Here is a 23,773-nt window from a genome sequence, read left to right as displayed (position 1 = left end):
CAAAAGTATTAGGTGTAGGGTTTAACGGATTGCACCACGCGACTCTACGCCCCAAGTTACCCCTATGTAGTGATTTTCAGCGGAATCCCAGGAGTCCGGCGACCAAGTTACCCCTATTTCAGCGGAATCCTAGGGGTCCGGCGAATCTGTCGCTGGAACTTTGCTGCCCTCTAGCGGGAAAAGTATTAGGTGTAGGGTTTAACGGATTGCTCCACGCGACTCTACGCCCCAAGTTACCCCTATGTAGGGATTTTCAGCGGATTCCTAGGGGTCCGGCGAATCTGTCGCTGGAACTTTGCTGCCCTCTAGCGGGAAAAGTATTAGGTGTAGGGTTTAACGGATTGCACCACGCGACTCTACGCCCCAAGTTACCCCTATATAGGGATTTTCAGCGGATTCCTATGGGTCCGGCGAATCTGTCGCTGGAACTTTGCTGCCCTCTAGCGGGAAAAGTATTAGGTGTAGGGTTTAACGGATTGCACCACGCGACTCTACGTCCCAAGTTACCCCTATATAGGGATTTTCAGCGGATTCCTAGGGGTCCGGCGAATCTGTCGCTGGAACTTTGCTGCCCTCTAGCGGGAAAAGTATTAGGTGTAGGGTTTAACGGATTGCACCACGCGACTCTACGCCCCAGGTTACTCCCATGTAGGGATTTTCAGCGGAATCCTAGGGGTCCGGCGAACCTGTTGCTGGATCTTTGCTGCCCTCTAGCGGGAAAAGTATTAGGTGTAGGGTTTAACGGTTTGCACCACGCGACTGTTCGCCCCAAGTTACCCCTATATAGGGATTTTCAGCGGATTCCTAGGGGTCCGGCGAACCTGTTGCTGGAACTTTGCTGCCCTCTAGCGGGAAAAGTATTAGGTGTAGGGTTTAACGGATTGCACCACGCGACTCTACGCCCCAAATTACCCCTATATAAGGATTTTCAGCGGAATCCTAGGGGTTCGGCGAATCTGTCGCTGGAACTTTGCTGCCCTCTAGCGGCAAAAGTATTAGGTGTAGGGTTTAACGGATTGCACCACGCGACTCTACGCCTCAAGTTACCCCTATGTAGTGATTTTCAGCGGAATCCCAGGGGTCCGGCGACCAAGTTACCCCTATTTCAGCGGAATCCTAGGGGTCCGGCGAATCTGTCGCTGGAACTTTGCTGCCCTCTAGCGGGAAAAGTATTAGGTGTAGGGTTTAACGGATTGCACCACGCGACTCTACGCCCCAAGTTACCCCTATGGAGGAATTTTCAGCGGAATCCTAGGGGTCCGGCAAATCTGTCGCTGGAACTTTGCTGCCCTCTAGCGGGAAAAGTATTTGGTGTAGGGTTTAACGGATTGCACCACGCGACTCTACGCCCCAAGTTACCCTTATACAGGGATTTTCAGCGGATTCCTAGGGGTCCGGCGAATCTGTCGCTGGAACTTTTCTGCCCTCTAGCGGGAAAAGTATTAGGTGTAGGGTTTAACGGATTGCACGACGCGACTCTACGCCCCAAGTTACCCCTATGTAGGGATTTTCAGCGGAATCCTAGGGGTCCGGCGAATCTGTCGCTGGAACTTTGCTGCCCTCTAGCGGCAAAAGTATTAAGTGTAGGGTTTAACGGATTGCACCACGCGACTCTACGCCCCAAGTTACCCAGTGTAGTGATTTTCAGCGGAATCCCAGGAGTCCGGCGACCAAGTTACCCCTATTTCAGCGGAATCCTAGGGGTCCGGCGAATCTGTCGCTGGAACTTTGCTGCCCTCTAGCGGGAAAAGTATTAGGTGTAGGGTTTAACGGATTGCACCACGCGACTCTACTCCCCAAGTTACCCCTATGTAGTGATTTTCAGCGGAATCCTAGGGGTCCGGCGAATCTGTCGCTGGAACTTTGCTGCCCTCTAGCGGCAAAAGTATTAGTTGTAGGGTTTAACGGATTACACCACGCGACTCTACGCCCCAAGTTACCCCTATGTAGGGATTTTCAGGCGATTCCTAGGGGTCCGGCGAATCTGTCGCTGGAACTTTGCTGCCCTCTAGCGGGAAAAGTATTTGGTGTAGGGTTTAACGGATGGCACCACGCGACTCTACGCCCCAAGTTACCCCTATATAGGGATTTTCAGCGGATTCCTAGGGGTCCGGCGAATCTGTCGCTGGAACTTTGCTGCCCTCTAGCGGGAAAAGTATTAGGTGTAGGGTTTAACGGATTGCACCACGCGACTCTACGCCCCAAGTTACCCCTATGTAGGGATTTTCAGCGGAATCCTAGGGGTCCGGCGAATCTGTCGCTGGAATTTTCTGCCCTCTAGCGGGAAAAGTATTTGGTGTAGGGTTTAACGGATTGCACCACGCGACTCTACGCCCCAAGTTACCCCTACATAGGGATTTTCAGCGTATTCCTAGGGGTCCGGCGAATCTGTCGCTGGAACTTTGCTGCCCTCTAGCGGGAAAAGTATTAGGTGTAGGGTTTAACAGATTACACCACGCGACTCTACGCCCCAAGTTACCCCTATGTAGGGATTTTCAGCGGATTCCTAGGGGTCCGGCGAATCTGTCGCTGGAACTTTGCTGCCCTCTAGCGGGAAAAGTATTAGGTGTAGGGTTTAAAGGGACCCTCCCACCTTCAAAAAAGTTAATGAATTGGCATGAAAGTGATGTCGCTCGGTTCAGAAAGAGCAAAAACGCATATCTACCAAATTTCATCGAAAAATATTCACCGGTTTTCAAGATATTAGACTTATACTTTTGTTTACTTTTTGGGATCTCCGCTGTTCCTAGCGACTTTATTTGAAAGTGCGGCATTTGTTGCGCGCAAAGCAGCATATACCACCGCGTGCTACAAAACGTTTTAGTCAAACATTTAACGGACGTTCGAAAGCCTGATGACGTCATCAGATTCCCGTAATGGTTAAGAGATAGGGACCACGCTGGTCCCACCCTGCAAGTAAAGGGAAGAAATTTCTTGAACACCATAAAGCTGCGGGGGTTGCGACCAGGATAAATGGTGGTTTCTGAGCCTGGCCGCAAACTTGGCTATCTCAACTCAAAACTAATGTTAAGGTGGGAGGGTCCCTTTAACGGATTGCACCACGCGACTCTACGCCCCAAGTTACCCCTATATAGGGATTTTCAGCGGATTCCTAGGGGTCCGGCGAATCTGTCGCTGGACCTTTGCTGCCCTCTAGCGGGAAAAGTATTAGGTGTAGGGTTTAACGGATTGCATCACGCGACTCTACGCCCCAGGTTACCCCCATGTAGGGATTTTCAGCGGAATCCTAGGGGTCCGGCGAACCTGTTGCTGGATCTTTGCTGCCCTCTAGCGGGAAAAGTATTAGGTGTAGGGTTTAACGGATTGCACCACGCGACTCTTCGCCCCAAGTTACCCCTATATAGGGATTTTCAGCGGATTCCTAGGGGTCCGCGAATCTGTCGCTGAACGTCAATGTCAATAATTCGCTAAGTGTACAGACGTAGCATAAATAAGATAGCATTGTTTTAGATGATCCATTTCGACATATATGGCGGCTGATATACGAACGTGGGGCAATAGGTCACACATGTGACTCGTGGCTTTTTTTTTCGTAATTTTCAAACGTAGTGGAGTGTCTGTGTCCGTATTTATTAGAGTATAATAACAATCCACTCGTTTTCCTTCTAGTATTGACACAAATCTACGCTATGGCGAAAACAGCTGAAAAAGTATCCGTGGAACGAAAGACATCTCAAGTAAGTACCTATTCAATAGTAGGAATTGGGTTTGACGCAAATTGAAATGTTGTTATATTGTGTGTGGCACAACCTGAGTTCGAGCGCCTACTTTTCATATCAATTTAATTTTATTTGTATAAAGTTGAAACCGTAAGTGCTTTTTCATCCAATGCTTAATATTTGATTGAGAAGTTGTTTTATTTTGTTATATTGGTTGATATATATTTTGATTTGTTGTCTTTCTAATTTATTTGTCAATTTTCCTCTTGTGGCAAGCTCTTACACTATCAATTTTTTGTGTCTAATGCTTTAAATATGATAACGTATAATGATGCAAACATAGGTAAGAACAGATACAAGGGCTAGGTATCAATGATGCAGTAGCGGCAGAACACCTTCAATGAGGTGTAATAGTTTACTTTTAGTTTTTTATTACTTCACTTTCTGTAATAGTATTCTCGTGACTTTGATATATTTCTTCAAACTGTATAAAAATTTAAGTGATTGCTGTTTACTCAGCCTTCCTGATGGATTTTATGAACTCAAATAACTGATAATAATATCAAAATGCATTTTCTCTCTACCATACCCTCTTTTTTGCTAATGTACTTCTTTTTCTTTCAGTCACCCAGCACTAAAAAACCAAAGAAAAAGAGGGTGAAGAACTTTGGGAAGACAGGAGTTGTTTACCTCAAGCACATTCCTCATGGATTTTATGAAGATGAAATGAAGGGCTTCTTCTCACAGTTTGGGACAGTCCTTCGTGTATGTGTTGCCAGGAGTCCGAAGGTTGGTGCAATTAGATATTCCAGATTGGTCATCTAGGTATAAATCACCCCGTTTGTTATATTACGAGCATGGCTCATGACATTTGGTGCAGCCCATCCTACATGGATTATTTCCAGGCAGGCCAATGTTTGTTTTGACATTCTTGGTGTATTTGACAAAATTGAATAGGATTTTACCTATCAAATTTGGTCTCAGTTGATACATTGCATGTATACTGAACATGAAATGCTGGAAAGCAAAATAAAAATACATAATATGCAATGGTAGCTACTATTTTACATGCTAGTTGCATTTTGCCATATTGTATTTTATTCTTGGTGAATTAAGTCAAATGTATTCCAAATAGCATGCTGCAGCTTACCCCATCCAAAATTCTTATAATCTGATTGCATGCTTATGACCTCATTAAAACATTCATCTTGTGTCCATATTTCAGACTGGTAACAGCAAGGGCTTTGGCTATGTTCAATTCCTGGAAGAAGAGGTGGCAAAGATTGCTGCAGAAACCATGAACAACTATTTGATGTTTGAGAAAATCCTGAAATGTAAGTGCGAACACTGCATTTTTTTTGTACAATGAAGTGTCATTGAAAATATTTGTATGACTTACTCACCCTCAGTACTGACATTTCCATCAAAATGTTGTGGTCATTAAAGGCAATTCCACTCACTTACGATCGTGTATCGGTGAGCGGCATCCCCGGTCTCACTGTATCCCGTCCGTGTCCCCGTGCAGGCACGGTGCTACCCCCGGAGCAGGTGACGGCGGCCACGTTCGCCAGCGCCACCCGCCGGCCGGGCCGCAATTGTCCGGGCCAGAAGCGGACAGAGCGGGCCCTCGAGCTCCTCTCCGCTCGGAAAGGTGAGCGAGAGATGCTGCGACATGACCGAGCCCTACTTCACCACTGTCTGTCGTGCCAAAATTGAGGACACTCTGCGCAAAAATGTTTTCTTTCTCACCTTGTGCTCTACGAGGAATACAGCTCGCACACATGCAGCGTTAAAAGTTATCTTATGGTATTTGCATCCTAGGTCGTTCGTTGTGGCCTGCCAGATAGCGTAGCCCTGGGTAGTTTGCGTCGGGTGCTGCCACCTATGTACCGTCCGACTCGCGTCGCTACAGCCTTGTGGCGGGGCAGGCAGCAAGCGTGCGCTGCAGACGGCGTGAGTTTACCGATCATTAGGTGAGGACGGGTTACCGTTTCACGCCAATTTAGTTCAAAAGTTTTTTTGTTACGGAGCGAGCGAAGCGAGCGTAGTCTTTCCTTAGATTAACGGAAATTTCTGAGTATGAGCGGCCGGCCGGCCGGCCGGCCGGCCGTGGTCACGCTTTTGCGAGGCTTATATCTCAGCAACCACTTGACCGATTTACACGCGGTAATTTTTGTAGGGTAGCTTCATTCCTTCTACCAAGTATTGGACTATTCCTGATGCATGTGGGTGACCCCTTATGCACGTGCCACGTGCAAAACGAAGAGGTGTCCGTTTTGTGATTGTTGCAATATCTCGGTAACTACTTGGCCGATTGCGCTGAAAGTTGGCATGTAGGTAGGCACCCATTAGGCACTGCATATCCATGTGCCAGAGTTGGGGTGCTGCTGCACGTGCGCACGTGCAGGGGTCGTTTCCAGATCTCGAGAACGGCTCGACCGATTGCGCTCAAATTTGGTACACATTTAGGGACCGGTTAGTAGGGTGCCGTGCACAAGTCAGTTGGGACCCCTTTTGCACGTGCGCACGTGCAGGGTGCCGCTTCCAGATCTCGAGAACGGCTGGGCCGATTGTGCCCAAATTTGGCACGTCGGTAGAAACCGGTTAGTAGGGTGCCGTGCACAAGTCAAATGGAGGTACCCCTCACAATTTCGCACGTGCAAGGCCCACCCTCTCGCTCGCTCCGTTAGTCGCCCCAAAAGGCGTTATACTGGTGATTACGGAGCGAGCGAAGCGAGCGTAGTCTTTCCTTAGATTAACGGAAATTTCTGAGTATGAGCGGCCGGCCGGCCGTGGTCACGCTTTTGCGAGGCTTATATCTCAGCAACCACTTGACCGATTTACACGCGGTAATTTTTGTAGGGTAGCTTCATTCCTTCTACCAAGTATTGGACTATTCCTGATGCATGTGGGTAACCCCTTATGCACGTGCCACGTGCAAAACGAAGAGGTGTCCGTTTTGTAATTGTTGCAATATCTCGGTAACTACTTGGCCGATTGCGCTGAAAGTTGGCATGTAGGTAGGCACCCACTAGGCACTGCATATCCATGTGCTAGAGTTGGGGCGCTGCTGCACAGTGCACGTGCGCACGTGCAGGGGTCGTTTCCAGATCTCGAGAACGGCTCGACCAATTACCCTCAAATTTGGTACACAGTTAGGGACCGGTTAGTAGGGTGCCGTGCACAAGTCAGTTGGGACCCATTTTGCACGTGCGCACGTGCAGGGTGCCGCTTCCAGGTCTCGAGAACGGCTGGTCCGATTGTGCCCAAATTTGGCACATCGCTAGAGACCGGTTAGTAGGATGCCATGCACAAGTCAGTTGGAGGTACCCCCTCGCAATTTCGCACGTGCAAGGCCCACCCTCTCGCTCGCTCCGTTAGTCGCCCCAAAAGGCGTTATACTGGTTCTTAAGTTTCCGACGTTTTCATGCTCATTCGCTTATGAACCGTTTTCCGTTTCACAATTTCTCATTGTCAAGGTTTGTATTATGGCCTTGGTCAAGCCCTAGCTAATATGTATTTTGGCCTTTTTAGCGGTCTTAGAACCACGTAACATGCCCCACCACTCCCTGTTGCAGGCCCCACCCAGAAGAAGAACGCTCAGAAGCGGCGCGAGGCGGCTCATCGGCGCACTATGGTGCGGCTGGCCCAGCTGGGGATCAAATACGACCTGAACGGTGGGCTTGTACAGGTGAGTGGGACATCCCACACTTCCGCTGCAGCAACTGACGGGCCGATCCAACCGTCGAGTGTGCTCCGGAGAGGGGACCTAGGGCCGGGGAGTGCACATATCATGTCGTCTGTCCCCGAGCGCCAAACCACGTAAAAATAGACTCATCGATACCTGATGGCTATGCGTGAAACCATTGTGTAATAAATAACAGATGGATAACTAGAATTATCAATTAGCTAATAAATGATGTTATGAATTAATTATTACAATATGATTAGACGTATCGTCACCGTACGACATCGTAGTGCCCTAAGGCTATTGTGCCAAGCATGCTGCATGGTTGATTTTATATACCAGTTTGTACGGTACCTACGCAATACGCATGCTTGTTTTTAGTTGACGATGTTCGCTAGGAGCTCGTTACGGATGGATAGTATGCCATAAGGGCTCTGCTAACGGCTCCCGGTGGTCGGTAATGGTTTGTTTACCGTATTCGTTTGGCACACACTTAACAATTGGCCAGTTGCATTAGGGGACACTCGGGGCTGCCATTAAACCGTAATTTATGTAATGTACTGCATAGCGACCATACTATGTTAACTGATACGTTTAAAGTAACCTCGCTCGCAATTTCAATTTTGAAGAACTATGAAAAATGTGAGGACTCTGTTCCGAAGATGACTGACAAGATCTCGCGAGCAAAAAAGCATCGTGTCACTGTCATCTGGAACTCATGATCTGGAAGGACGTTGGTGCATATGTCCAACTTATGTCAATGGATGCTTACTTCACAATTCACATGACTCAGAGGGAGATAGATGCATGCCACACGTTCGAGAAACATCGACAGCTTCATAAGCTTTCGCAATGGGGAGCTGATTGTTTGCACAACTGTGCAGCTGTCTCCATCTCCCATGTTACGTAAAATGGTTGCAGTAGATTGGTCACACACGCCCTTCGTTTGATTTGTAATAGCAAAAAGGGGGTTGCATTCAGACACAAACATTTTACTGTTCGGAACTGTATGAGGCGATAATGAGGAAGATGACGGAAGAAAAATCTGGGTATTTTGGCAATGTTAACCCTCGCCCATATTGGTGTTTTTTCCAGCCGCGAACGTATAAGGGGGGGGGGGGGGGTCCGTTGGACCCCCCCCCCTTGCCGTTTCGCCCCTGATCGAGCTAGAGCTTCGCGGAAAAAACGAGCGTGTTGCCCGTGACGAGAGGAAGCCGATGATACCCAATTTTAAGGTCCTAGGTCATTGGTTGACCTTGCAGGTCAGGTCAATGACCCCAAAGGCGGGAAAATCGGGACCTGTTAGAACGTCGTAAAGTGTGGCTGCTATGGGGTTTTTCGGGGTGCTGATCACGAATATCATGTTAGTTTTGATCACAGATGATGTCTTCATGTATTTAGGCCAGGTCGGGTCAGGTCAGGTCAGGTCAGGTCAACCAGTAAGGGTATTCGTAGTAGGTGGCAACCGCCTCTGACAGCTTCGTAACATGTTACGAAGGCACCAAAACTACTTCGTAAATGTTCATATGGTTGCTAAATTCGAATTCAGCTCCAAAACCTGGCCTAGAAACATGTAAGACTCGAAAAAGTGAACCGAGGTCATCAAAGGTCAATGACCTGACCTGACCTTCAGGTGACCTTGACACCCACCCTTATGCATAGGGGCAACATCATATCACATGTTTGAACGCTTGAAACCACGAAAAGACTGTAAACGCGCGGCTAATGCGAGCCGACATACGCCGAATCGCGATTCCAGCCAAACATGATCTCGAAAAGTAGGTCACAGGTCAAAGGTCATTTGGGTCAGGGTCATGAAATTTTCAGGGTAGGTGTGAAATTGATGAACGCGAGGGTACTGAAAGTTTCGTCGCGATCGGCCGCTTTTTACGCGAGTTATTCGCGAAAAACCATGGGGGTCCGTTCGACCCCCCCCCCCTATACGGGCGAGGGTTAAGTTTTTACCACTGTTTTCGTATTCCTCAGATCACACTACAATGGGACCATGTTCCGCTCAATGCAGGAACATTCTGTTATGCATTGACACTGACATTGTTCGGCGCACTATGCGGCCTCGGGTTCGCGACAGCTCGGTCTTAGGAATGCGCTGCGGGATGGTTCGAGGGTCCATTGTATAAACGGTGCCTGGCGGCGCCAGGACGCCCGGTGGCACGAAGCCTATACTGGATTCTGAGGTTCGGTGTGAGTGAACCATTTGTTATGAAAAAAGACCGAACGTAGCACAATATTTTAAGGCGTATATGTTATAGTATTAGTATGCACCGTATTTCGCATTCATTTACCCAACTTTTTAGTGTCATCAAAACGTGCTCATAGGAACGTCGAATCAGAAATGTGTCCGGATAATTCAGAGCTCTATGCTAAAGTACCATCCCATTACTTGCTCATTGCCACGGAAGCAGCTTCAATAAGGCTCCTGTGTTCCCCAGTTGCGGCAATATAAACTGTACTTCATGGATGATCGCTAACGGTGGTCACTGTGTGGCATTATAATAGTAGCGTCATTTTTACTTTCTCATCTTCTGAATGCATTGTCAAATTTAACCCTAGAACGCCTAGGGGGGGGGGGGGGTTGTATCAACCCCCCCCCCCCTGAGGTTTTTTCGAAGTGCACGCTAAACGGCTTGTTGTAGCGGGCTGAAATTTTCAATACCCTCTGGGGCAACCTTTGCGCATCTTTTGCCGAAAAAAAATTGATCGGGTCATGTCAGGTCACGGAGTTATGACGTCATAAGAGGTACAGCCTCCGGCCGGATTTTCACAAACTGAGTGCCAACGCCCGAGGTTTCCTGCCGGTGGTACGGACATCGGTTGATGGATCGTGATGAAACTTCCCATGCATGTTGGGGCAAGTATTGGCTATCATATGGTATAAGAAATTTGACCGGGTCAGGTCAGGTCACGGAGCTATGACGTCACAAGAGGAACAGCGTCCGGTACTATTTTTGAAAAGCGCCCGAACCACTATTTTGCTAATTCTTGTCACCTCAATGGGAATATGCAGCAATATTAGCTTCTATAGGGAGCAAATGGACCTCCCAAATCCAAAAATACAATCAGATTTCAAAAATTTAAATTTTGATTTTTCGAATTTCTGCCGCCGACTGTGACCTTGCCGACTTCCGGCGCTCCCAACGCGCCATTTTTAGAGCTAGGGAAACGAAATACATACCAAACGATAGAGAATTGATCAAGGAACACGATAGTGAAGGTTTCAAGTCGATATCTCCCACCGTTTTGCCCCGCAATCGCCGCCGAAAGTTGAAAAAAGTCTATTTTTTCCGAAAATTTGACCTTTGACCGGTCAAAAGTAGGTCAAATGTTGACCTAGGACCAAAAAATATACCACCAATCGCGAGATCTCGTTGAGAGCAATCCGTTGGTTTTTTCCGCTAAGCTCTACGACCTTCCGTTTCGAAACGCCAGGGGGGGGGGTCGTAACAACCCCCCCCCCTGGTCGTTCGTGTTATGAGAAATGGCCTGGTCGTGCGAGGGTTAAGATATTATAGACGCGATTCGGTGATAGTAGGGGAGAGTGGGGTAAGATGCCCAGGGTGGGAAAGACGCCCCACCCCCTCTAGCGGCGAAACAAAGAATCGAGCCTGGAAATAAATGTTCTTAGCGTAAAGCGGAAGCCTGCCTTGTTAACTGCACAAAAATTTGCGAGGCTCAGTTGGGCAACGGCTGGCTGGTGATTGCATGCTTTTTATTTGCTGCTTTCAAAAAATATTTTGGTGTCAAAACATTGTAAATATCAAAGAAGGTAGAGAATTTTCGCGTCCCTTGCTATAGTCGTGATAAATTAACATGCGTGTACTGTGTCCCAAACAGGTTGTTTCAGGGTGTAGTTTTATGGCTAACAAATTGTACTGATTTAATGTTACCTCGGTACCTTGGGGTAAGATGCCCCCTGTCCTGATGGGGAAAGACGCCCCCCTAAATCCGTAGGCTGTCCTTAAAGCAGTCCGTCAAATCATTTATCACATACCTGTGATGAGAGACAAAAGCCGATCTGGGACTATTGAGAGTCCAGTACGGTCGGGTGCTCCCCATGCCGGTCTCTCGGCCCACACAGCGACTTTTTGGGCGGCATCTGACTCTGAGAGCCCTTACGACGGCCTCTGTGGGCCACATTATTGGCTCCAAGGCCCCTCACGACATCCTTTGAGGGCTCCCACGTTGGCTCCACGGGCCGCGCTGGCATCTGAAGTCCCCACGATGGGCTCGAGGGCCCTCAAGCATCATGAAGACCTATAAGGGCCCCACAGTGGTCTCCGAACGCCACCACGGAGGCTTGTTTAACCGCGCTGGACTATGATGGCCCTAACGATGACCTCTGAAGCCCCTTACGACTACTTTTGAGGGCCCTTACGATGACGTTTGGTGTCTACTGCAGGCCCGAAGGGACTACTGATTCGTTCAGGCGATTCACGTGCCCATTTATGTTACTTATAGTGCAGGGGGCATCTTACCCAACGCCAGGGGCAGGGGCGGATCCAGGAAAACTCCAAGGGGAGGGTCATTAATCGAAGTGGTGCCCCTACCTATACCCAAAATTAAAAACTCAACGGATTTCGTCCACTTCATTTTGGTGGTGCCCCAATTTTCAGTTTTTTATTTTATTTTTATTTTAGTCAGTATCTTAACTCTTAGCCACAACCACATTTACAAATTGTAAGCAAGGATATATGAATGTGCTATGTGTATATATGTATGTTGTGGACGCTAAGTAGTACTTGCCAGGAACGTTATCAGGTAAGCGAATCGTTGTCAGTCCGACGAATTTGACCCTGGCGTCTAAAGGGTCTGTCCTTGACACTTCAGGCTTGTCAGGGGCACCAAAGTCCTTCCAGGGACACCACAAACCTGTCAGGGGCACCTACGGCCTTGTAGGGGCGCCACAGGCCCGCCAGGGGCACCACAGGCCTGCCAGGAAGCAGGAGCACCACAGGTCTAGCAAGTATACACGACAGGCCTGTCAGGGGCACAACGGGCCTGTTGGGCCCATGAGCACCCCTAGGGGCAGGGGCACCACAGTCCTTCCAGGGGCACCGCAGGCCTGTGAGGGGCACCACCGACCTCGCAGGGGTAACTTGGGCCTGTCAGGGGCACCACGGGCCTGTCGAGAGGCACTTCAGGCTTTTCAGGGGCACCATAGTCCTCTCCGGGCGCAGGGGTAGCAGAGCAGGGGCACCAGAGGCCTGCCAGGGACACTACAGGCCTAGCAAGGGCACCACTGGTCTATCAGGGGCACCACGAGCCTGTCATAGCCAGGCATCTCAGGCTTGTCAAGGTCCAGGGGCACCACAGGTCTGTGAGGGGCGGCCAGCGACCTAGCAGGGGCACCAGTCAACACAGGTCTGCCAGGGGCGCCACAGAACTGCCAGGGGCACCACCGGCCTCGCAGGGGCACCTTGGGCCTGTCAGGGGCACCACGGGCCTGCCGAGGGGCACTTCAGACTTTTCAGGAGCACCAGTCCTCTCCGGGCGCAGGGGTACCAGCGGCCTAGCAAGGGCACCAGAGGCCTGCCAGGGGCACCACAGGCCTAACAAGGGCACCACGGGCCTGTCAGGGGCACCTCAGGCTTGTCAGGGCCCAGGGACACCACAGTCCTTCCAAGGGCACCGCAAGCCTGTCAGGGGCACCACAGGCCTAGCAAGGCACCACCGGCCTGTCAGGGGCACTACGAGCCTGTCATGGCCGGGCATCTCAGGCTTGTCAGGGCCCAGGGGCACCACAGTACTTCTAGGGGCATTACAATCCTGTCAGGGGCATTACAAGCCTGTCAGGGGCACCAGAGGCCTAGCAAGGGCACCACAGGCCTGCCATGGACACCACAGGCCTGCCATGGACACCACAGGCCTGCCAGGGGCACCACCGGCCTTGCAGGGGCGCCTCAGGCCTGTCAGGGGCACCACGTGCCTGCCGGGGACACTTCAGGCTTGTCAGGGGCGTTACAGTCCTGTCAGGGCCCAGGGGCACCAGGCCCGTGGTGTCCCTGCTAGGCCTGTGGTGCCCTTGGCGGTCCTGTGGTGCCCCTGTCAGGACTGTGATACCCCTGATAGGCCGGTGGTGCCCCTGGCAGGTCTTTGGGCCCCCGGGCCTCAAGGGGGGGGCCATGACCCATGTGACCCCCCCCTTGGATCCGCCACTGGCCAGGGGGCGTCTTTCCCACCCTGTGGGGTAAGATGCCCCCTTTCACTTCTTCAGGAAAATGCTTAATAGCAAAAAAAGTTATCATATTTCAAGCACGAAGGTGTGATATTTTTGGAGAAAAATGATGTTGGCTTCCGTTGAAACTACAAGGTTTTGCTTTCCGATCGTCATTTTCGAATGATATATGACATAATAAAACCCTGGGCATCTTTCCCCACTCTCCCCTATTATTAGTTTGATCGAATATGCTTTTCGGTAGCCTCAAGCTGGGCAAAAGCCTACGATAACCCAAAGTCAGTCTTGTTTCATTTATACATAGATAACGGCACGCTGTATGTAAATTCTGCCTGGTCATTGTGGACGCGGAAAGATGCGCTATAGAAACCGACTTCTTTAAGGCATTCTACAGTCGGCACTTCTTTGTCTGTGGCTATGGCCAAAGCCGTCCGTCTCATTAGGTCCAGGCGTCTACTTTTTCCTTGTAACTTGTGAATAGAGAACTACCTCGGCCGGAAGTGGCGAATTAAATGCTCTCCCCAGTCGTGTTTCCTAACACACACCAGACGCGGTCGCACGATCAGCACAATGTGATGGATATGTACAACGTTCAACTATCGAACGTCCTCGTATGGTGAGTCCGGGGCTACGGAGTCGGTGTCGGAGTCGGTCGGAGTCGACTTTGGAAACCGGAGCCGTAGTACGAGTCGGAGTCACCGAAAATCAATCGACTCCGCAGCCCTGAATGAGTAGTTCTGACGGTGGCATCCGCTGGAACAAACAGCTACGACCAGACGAGAGGTGGCCCCTGTATGCCTTCTGGACCCCACATCTGTGGCTTAACCAGTGACATCTCCCGTCTCCGCTGAGACCCACAGCTGTTGACCTGTTGAGAGACATTTTCTGTGCTCCCTGGGCCCCACAGCCAGACCAGGGCAGTCCTGTGGGATCCGGTAATGGTGGAACGTAATTGTGTTGGCATCGCACGCCATATGCTCCAATGTGCCGAAATGGGGCGGGTAATTAACATCGGATATCAAGTGTTCGTTTTATGGCGATCAAACGTGTAGGTCAATACGGAAACGGTGAATAATTTCACTCATCAATTTCCGGTCTCAGGTAAATGTAATTGATCGACCTCATCCTTAGTTTTTAATGAGCTGCAATATATGTAATGCGCCCTGTCCATTTTCTTATCAAATGATTTGGAGCTAATTAATTATATCGGTTAACTTCGTTAATCCATCATATTGTAAGCATAAAATTATGTAGACAACAGCTTTTGATGACTTGAGATCCCATCTGGGGAATTGATACCAGTTTTTTTCTGGATCACACAAGCGCCTGCCTTTTTAAACCCTCGCCCGTACCTATAGGGGGGGGGGGGGGGGTCGAACGGACTGTCGGACCCTCACTCGGTTTTTCGCATATAACTCGCGTAAAAGGCGGCCGATCGCGACGAAACTTTAATTGCCCTCGCGTTTATCAATTTTACGCCTACCCTGAAAATTTCATGACCCTGACCCAAATGACCTTTGAACTTTGACCTACTTTTCGAGACCATGTTTGGCCGGAATCGCGATTCGGGGTATGTTGGCTCGCATTAGCCGCGCGTTTGCAGTATTTTCGTGGTTTCAAGCGTTCAAACATGTGATGTGGTGTTGGTCCCATGCATTAGGGTGGGTGTCAAGGTCAACAGAAGGTCAGGTCAATTCATCAGGGCTGCGGAGTCGATGGATTTTCGGCGACTCCGACTCCGACTCCGACTCCGGCTTTCAAAAACCAGCTCCGACTCCGACTCCGACTCCGGGCAGAATTGTCGACTCCGACCGACTCCAACTCCCGACTCCGACTCCGCAGACCTAGCAGGGCTGCGGAGTCGACAGATTTTTGGTGACTGCGACTCCGACTCCGGCTCGGGTTTCTAAAATCGACTCCGACTCCGACTCCGACTCCGGTCACAACTGTCGACTCCGACCGACTCCGACTCCGACTCCGACTCCGCAGCCCTGCAATTCATTGACCTTTAAGGATCTCGGTTCACTTTTCCGAGTTTTACATGTCTCGAGGCTGGTTTTTGGAGCTCAATTCGAATTTAGCAACCATTTGAACATTTACGAAGTAGTTTTGGTGCCTTCGTAGCATATTACGAAGCTGTCAGAGGCGGTTGACACCTTCCACGAATACCGGGCAGGACCCCTACTGGTTGACCTGACCTGACCTGACCTGACCTAAATGCATGAAGACATCATCTGTGATCAAAACTTTTTTATAAACTTAGTCCGAACCTTTTGATTGGAAGGATTCCAAGGACAGAGCCCCCGCTAAGCGAAGCTTGTTGCGTTGACCCTGCCCTTTACCTTCCGATCGCGCCATTTCGGTTCTATGGCAGAATTTAGACTCCAAAGTTAAACACGGCCGGTCCCCTCAGTGACTTCGCCTGGCTACGGCCTGCCACCAACCGCAACCCCCGCAACCATAAGGAGGCCCATAAACTCCAAGCGCCCGTCGCGCTTCGTACCCGGACTGTTGTAACCGGGAACGCGTGCTCTCACCACGCGGAGTCCAACGCCGTACCGACTGAGCTACGGGACCAGCTGATATAAAACTAACATGATGTTCGTGATCATCACCCCGAAAAACTCATAGCAGCCACACTTTACAACGTTCTAACAAGTCCCGATTTTCCCGACTTTTGGGTCATTGACCTGACCTGGAAGGTCAACCAATGAACTAGAACCTTAAAATTGGGTATCATCGGCTTCCTCTCGTCACGGGCAACACGCTCGTTTTTTTCGTGAAGGTCTATCTCGATCAGGGGCCAAACGGCAAGGGGGGGTCCAACGGACCCCCTCCCCTTTACTTTCGCGGCTGGCAAAACACCAATACGGGCGAGGGTTTAATATGCTCCGGTTCTTTACAAATAACTTACATAACAGACCATCCTTACGAAATATGCCGGCTCAAATGACGGCGCCACACCTCGTTAGTCCTGTGGGAGAATATTGGCTAATAGTGTTGGCGCTCGCGGGCTGTTTATCCCAATCATTGGCCTATGGTGATGGCCGCGGCTCTGCTGCGGCCGGGCCGGCCGGCTGGTGACCGGACGCGCTCTGGCCAGCTGCGGCAGCTGCGGTCAGGACTTATGTAATTAGTCACGAGGCACCACCGCCTGATTCACGGGCATGGGCCGGTGCGTGCAGCTGTAGGGATGTGGTCCCATAACGCCCCCACCTCCCCGGTCGGTGTGGATTGTGCACGTGTCCGGCTACCGGAGACGACCGTCTGCAACGATGACTAATGGTTGTCGATAGGTGGTGTCGCATACAGAGTGCCCTACACACACTGGGGAGTGGCTGTTTTCCACAAAAGTCCCGCCATGTTCATTTGGCTATGAATGAGGTATGTTAACAAGGGACGACACGGGAATTGTGAGCGACATCGAACGGTGTTCGTTCTACTTACTGCTGAGACATTCAGGGATAAACAGACAATGTCAACACTCGGTGTATGGGTATGAAGGCATTTGCTATTCACGATGATTTCCCAGCTCTAGTTATAGTCTCGCGGCAAATATTTGCACACTGAGTCTGGCCTTCGCGGCTGCTGTCTGCAAAGTTGAACTACGTCGTGGGTTGGGTTGTCACAAAGACGAGTCACTCAGCCAGGTGTGGAGTGATACTGGTTTCTCATAGGAACAGTACCTTCCGTCACTCGTTGACTAACATGGAATGCTCTAAATTACAGGGGTCGGCAAACGGTGGGGCATGCCCCCTTTGGGGGTAATGGCGCCCTTCGGCGGGGGGTAATGAGGGCCTTTGAGAAAGCCTCATCTTTTTAGAATTAATGGCTCCCTTGATGGGACAGACATCGCAACTGTTGTGCCCCAGGATTCAAAAATTAGTCGAGGGCAAACGCACAAATCATGAACTGATCAGCTGGCGCATGCCAATTTTCATGGGACGCCATTTAATTGCGTCCCAGAAAAGCTATTTCTGGCACCTAAAAGCTGACTCACCCCAAAATTGGTCCTCAGCACCTATTTGGTGGATACCAGCACCAATCATGGAAAATGAACTTAATTAGCTGTTTCTTGCACCTATTCATCGGTACGCCTTACTCTTTTTTCTGAATCTGGCACCTAAATGCTGAGCGTAGCACCAATCTAGTAGAAAAATGAACTACTGGCTGGTAGAATCATGTTGTTCTGGTATAATGACCCCTGGAGTCTAGCCTAAAGGTTGCCAGTGCAGCTACACTCTAAGACAGCCCCGTAGTGATCTCAGCATTGTATATGACGTTTAAGTAAGCAAATAGTATTGGTTTGTTTGAAAAAAACAATGTCATTTAAATATTTAAAAGTATTTATTTGTAATGCTTAAAGGGAAACATTTTTGTGAGTAATTGTCTCGATTTTGACCATTAAAACGGGTATCGCATTTTTTGACGTCATCAAATAGCTCCAAAAAAGAAATGTAATGTTTTCATTCCGTTCAAGGCCGCTGAAGAAACGCGGGATCTTGCGTGGGACATTGTCCGTTGTTTGCCGCGCAGAGTTGTGCAGTGGTTGTGCCTTTTTCATCCGTTTCTTACGTATGGCATATGTGTGCATGAAGCTTGATTTTGTTTTTGGTTATTGTGTGGCCGGTCAGTCAAACGCCCCTGTAGAAACCGGATGCTGCCTTTGATCGAGATGGAGTCAGACGATGATTGCAGAAAGCTAATAATATTGAAAAGAGGGCCGGTTGCGTGGCATGTCTGTTCAGAGTTGACAATTTGCTTTACTCCAGTTTATGACCTGAGAGCCTGGCTGGAAGTGACGGATCCAAACTTTTCACGTTAAAATGGCTGAGGGTGCAATAATCTCTAGTCTCTACATAGCGGGCTGGTATAGGAGCGTCTTGCTATGCTGCACCATAGCTGGCTAGTGATTCTCTTTTGGCTAGAAATGGCATTAATCATTCTCTCCACTGGCGAAAATGGCACTTGACATCACCGAATGCAACGTTCATGTTGTTAGGATACATAAAATCTGGAAGATTACGCGAATTAGGTAGGCAAACTTGGAATAAAATAGGTGCTGGATGTTTTGGTTTTGGTGCTGAATCAGCAAACAGCAAATACGGAGTTCAACTAGACGATCTGGCAACTTTAGGCTGTGTGGAAGCAATTAGGTGCCAGATTCAGATATTAGGGTCGAATAAGCATTTTGGGGCTGATCAGCAATTAGGTGCCAGAAACAGCTTTTTAGGGACCAGAAACAAATATTCCCCATTTTCATGTACATAGCTGCTCACCATTCCGTACAGTCGTGGAAAGTAACTGTCATGTATTAGCCGGCGCTCGCCTGTTGGCGTTTTCACAGTCGCTAAAGCAAGGGAGGAGAGTTGTCCATTGCACTATGACCCGTGCATCTCGGCCTCTGAGCTGGAGCTTTGCAGAAAAATTGAGCGTGCTGCCCGTGAAGATAGGCAGCCGCTGCTACCCAATTTAAAGGTCCTTGGTCATTTGGTGACCTTCCATAGGTCAATGACAAGTCCCGAGTAAATCGGCTCTTGCTGTAACTTCTTGAAGTGAGATTTTGTGGACTGCCATGATCTCAAGAAAGATCTCACAAATCAACGGTTATTCGGGTTAAGGTCATGCCATTTTCAGGACAGATAAAAATGATCGGCTCGAGGGTACAGTTTTTATGATCCGACCCTTTTAAACGTGATCTATTCCCGAAAAATACACGCTACCCCTATTCGTATGGGGGTTAACCCGCGCCCTGATGGGGCTCCTGGGTATCCACGCCCTGCTGGAGGTGAAAGTTGAACCCCCTCCCCCCCTTCTAACTTGTCTCCTTGGTCACTAGCGAAACGCCGTAGTCGGCGTTCGAAAGAGAGTAAGACATGATGAAGGAAAACTATGGCCACTTTTTAGGTCAATTCAAAGGTCAGCTCACCAGAGGTCATCGAACGTAAAATTTCGCCAATTTCCAGGTCAACCTTTGACAATTTTCGACAAACTGGCCTATAGCTCAGGAAAGGATAGAGCTACAGAGCTGCGGAAAAACGCATTCGATAGCTCTCTTAACGTCTTTTTTTCTGATGACGCCCTCAGATTTAACCTAAGAATAACGATTTAACCTGCGGAGACAAAAATGGCTAAAATGTACGTTGTTTGCTGATAAAATGTACGTTGTTTGCTGATAGTTTTTCTTCAGTAGCGTTTCACTCAGAACTTGCAAGAGCTCACTTTTATCAGCATCGTGCTCCCCCCGTCGAGAAGCATCGAAGGTCTTGTTGCACATCAGGTGATCCGTGTCGTCGAGCTAAACACATCTAAGGTATTTTCATCGCTCTGGCATGCCTTTATCAAAAGTTATTAGCGAAAAACTATTAGATACCGTTCACGACCGGAAATGACCTCAGGGACATACAGCGGGGTTACGGGTGCAGTTTTCCGGCTCAGTGGTCATGTTTACTTGTGATTCAGTGCTTCACAGTGCTAGGAATGACACTCATCCAAAAGAGGCGTCTTTCAATTTCTACCATTGACTTTGCGACCTCTCCCATTGATAACGAGGGAGGGCGTGAAAGTGAGCTGACCTTTGGTCACCTACATCAAATGTCCGAGATACAAATTTTGTACATGTTTTGTTGCCTTTGTCAATTCCTGAAAGTTTGAAAGAGATCTATTACTCTGTGTAGCTACAACAGGCGTTACAGTCTTTACTGAGGTGAGGTCACTTGGCGTGATCTGGTGACCTGACTTTGAGCGACTTTGGTCTGAAATTTTCACAACATGTGCAGACAAAATGCATGACAAAATGTGACAAAATGGTGGCGCTCAACTTTTTTGAGATTTTTGCGAGAAACCGCGGGGGGGGGGGGGTGAGCCTGTGGTTTCTCGCAGATATGGTACCCAAAGAGTCGCGGAAAAGTATGGAATTTTAGTAACCATGGTTATATCACCAATGGGGGTCTGGCAGGTGGGGGTAATGGCGCTGCCTGGCGCCAAAAAAGGGGGCACGACCCCGGAGGACCTGCCGACCACTGCTGTAAAACCATGACGGAGCTTTGCGACACGTGTTATCATTTACCAAGGGAAACTGTCTTTTCCGAGTAAGATATGTTTCGGTTCACATCCACCCATGTTCGTATTATTATATTATCCTTGCATGTGTTGTTGCCAGCTTTATCTTATACCTATGGTATGCTACCTTCGTTCGCTGTGCTGCATTGGAGCATGTTCCTACCTCTGAGCATGTCTTTGGCATCGCATTCGGAGAGTTTTCCTTGACTGACCGCTGTGCGGTGTCTGTGTTTGACAGGAGATTGAGCCCGTGCCGGCGCCGACGACCGGCGGGGACACCACGGCAGACACCACGGCAGACTCGACCCAGCTGCCCGTGATGGAGGTGGACGAGAGTGACGACGAGGTCACCTTCAAGACGCCGCCCAACGTCATCAAACGGCGCCTGTCGCGGCCGGCGGCCAGCACCCCGCAGTCAGCCACCCCAGCGCGGAGCAAGCCCTCCACGCCAGTCGCCACCAAGCAGACTCCAAAGGCGACAACCACCCCCAAATCGGCCGCCAAGAAGGTGGCTAAGAGCCCCAAAAGTGCCGCCGGAACGCCGAAGACGCCGAAGTCGATGGCGAAGAAAACTCCTCCGAAGTCGGTCAAGCAGCTGTCGGCGAAAAATAAAACTCCGAGCAAGAAGACACCGCCTAAGAGTGGACGGAAGCGCTAGGGAAGGGGTGGGACCGGGCGTGCATAGCGGGGGAGGTAATAAGGCGATGTCTTTTTGCTCGGCTGGAAGGGGAAACTGCCTTATATCGGTCGAGTTCTAAAACGTGCTGACAGGCTGTTACACGTTTTGCTGACAAGCAATGTGTTGGGTAAAACGGCATGCAACTCATCAATCGCTGAGTCGTTGTGAACGCTATAGACAGGCTGGTGCCTGTGCCGCCTGCCTGGTGCCTCACGACTGAGAAACATTGACCAACTGTTCGCCGAGTCCCTTGGCCCAACTCGATGATGCGATCCTCGCTGGCTCCAGTAAATAAACACGGACGAAGAGAGCGAGACATTCTGAGTGTGTGTTTGGAACGGAGGGGGTCATGTGCACCGTAACCCTGAGCCGAGACTGGCACCGACAGGGGCTACGGAGAGGGCCAGGGTGGAGTGGACGGCGGAGACCGCTCCCTGCGGGGGCGGAGGGGGATGCTGATGTCACTGGGCTGGTGGAGGTGCCGATCTGCGCAGTTTCACAGGAAGAATATGCAGTGGACTGAGTTTGGTCACCGTCCTTAGCATTTACACACGGCCTCTGATTTCAGATATGATATACCTACCTAGGCTGGATGATTTCTCAGAACAACCTCCAGATTTCATTCAGACTGCAGAGTGCTGACTCGTCAGACATTTGCTAGAATGTGTTCGACTGTTCCATGATGGTGCAAAACATATGAGCTCGATAATATTTATCATTTGTCCCGGAGAAATCCCGATGAGTAAGAGGCTAGAACAGACTCCTTTTATGAAGAAACACATGCAAGCTGCACAGCTGAGCGTACGCAGCAGCACGATCAGTCCACAGTCATATGAACAGACCGCATTGTCCTCTCGAACATTCCCGCCAACTCTATACGCCGTGTTTTAACGAGACTCATTCATCACCCGAGTCAGCTCTGCGCGGAGAGCGGGCGGTCCAGCAATTAATATTTATTTGGGTGGGCGGGTTTTCCGGAACTCCGCACAGCCCGGATGCGTCGCCGCCCAGCCCGGCCGTATCGTGCCGTATCGCGCTGGTCGTAAAGGCGTCGGTTGCGACACAGGCCGTGCCGATGGTAATGAGATGGGCAGGCAAACCGATAACACGCACGCCGGCGGCCGCCGCGCCGCGCTGGTGCGTATCGATGGCGAAGTCCGTAGCCGCTGGGCTGTATATCATATATTATGTTGTTTTGTATTACCTATGTTGTTTATAAGAGAGAGAGAGAGAGAGAGAGAGAGAGAGAGAGAGAGAGAGAGAGAGAGAGAGAGAGAGAGAGAGAGAGAGAGAGAGAGAGAGAGAGAGAGAGAGAGAGAGAGAGAGAGAGAGAGAGAGAGAGAGAGAGAGAGAGAGAGAGAGAGAGATAGAGAGAGAGAGAGAGAGAGAGAGAGAGAGAGAGAGAGAGAGAGAGAGAGAGAGAGAGAGAGAGAGAGAGAGAGAGAGAGAGAGAGAGAGAGAGAGAGAGAGAGAGGAGAGAGAGAGAGAGAGAGAGAGAGAGAGAGAGAGAGAGAGAGAGAGAGGAGAGAGAGAGAGAGAGAGAGAGAGAGAGAGAGAGAGAGAGAGAGAGAGAGAGAGAGAGAGAGAGAGAGAGAGAGAGAGAGAGAGAGAGAGAGAGAGAGAGAGAGAGAGAGAGAGGAGAGAGAGAGAGAGAGAGAGAGAGAGAGAGAGAGAGAGAGGAGAGAGAGAGAGAGAGAGAGAGAGAGAGAGAGAGAGAGAGAGAGGAGAGAGAGAGAGAGAGAGAGAGAGAGAGAGAGAGAGAGAGAGAGAGAGAGAGAGAGAGAGAGAGAGAGAGAGGAGAGAGAGAGGAGAGAGAGAGAGAGAGAGAGAGAGAGAGAGAGAGAGGAGAGAGAGAGAGAGAGAGAGAGAGAGAGGAGAGAGAGAGAGAGAGAGAGAGGAGAGAGAGAGAGAGAGAGAGAGAGGAGAGAGAGAGAGAGAGAGAGAGAGAGAGAGAGAGAGAGAGAGAGAGAGACCGCCTCCTTCCTTTGAATGGGCGCGGCTCGACGGCTACTCGACCAGAACCCAGCGGAACCGGACTGAAGGTGAAGTGCGACTGCAGCCTCGATTCACCCGAAATCCGGCAGCGGGTGGGCCCTCAACTTCCTCTCGGAGAGGCCGGAGGCGTCGTGCGTGTCGTGCAATGTGGTGTGACGACACTGAATCACCCAGTGACGTCAACCACAACACGGCCGCTGATTGGTGTATAGTAGATAGCCGGCACTCTGCCGCGAAACGCCAACATTCAACAATTGGTTCTGCGTAAGCGTTGCTCTAATCGGCGGATGTAAGTCAGTGCAAATTGCGAAATTCGGATGGGCGAGTGAATGAATAAATGGTGCTTATTCATCGTTGTTTGGTAGTTAACGTTCGCTAGAATTTACCGTACACTAGCCGGACATTGCGTCTGGTTTAGGACGCACTTTGATGTTGAAACGCTGCAGATGGGTTGGTCGGCGCGCAGTTTGAAGTTG

The 23,773-nt window shown here is 49.9% G+C and overlaps 1 protein-coding gene across 1 annotated transcript; it reads left to right on the top strand.

The window, feature by feature from the left end:
- The first annotated feature begins 3,410 nt into the window (after nt 1–3,410).
- Nucleotides 3,411–21,620, top strand: LOC122381903 (MKI67 FHA domain-interacting nucleolar phosphoprotein-like). Its single transcript, XM_043366681.1, has 6 exons — nt 3,411–3,698; nt 4,305–4,469; nt 4,906–5,014; nt 5,206–5,331; nt 7,259–7,371; nt 20,862–21,620. The coding sequence occupies exons 1-6, from the start codon at nt 3,651–3,653 to the stop codon at nt 21,279–21,281; spliced, it is 981 nt and encodes a 326-aa protein (XP_043222616.1). The 5' UTR covers nt 3,411–3,650; the 3' UTR covers nt 21,282–21,620.
- Nucleotides 21,621–23,773: the final 2,153 nt, after the last annotated feature.

Source organism: Amphibalanus amphitrite, unplaced genomic scaffold (assembly GCF_019059575.1).
Source record: "Amphibalanus amphitrite isolate SeventyFive unplaced genomic scaffold, NRLGWU_Aamphi_draft 000129F_arrow, whole genome shotgun sequence".
Lineage (NCBI taxonomy): Eukaryota > Metazoa > Arthropoda > Thecostraca > Balanomorpha > Balanidae > Amphibalanus > Amphibalanus amphitrite.
Note: the sequence above shows the minus strand (reverse complement) of the source record. Positions and strands in the feature narration are given on the sequence as shown.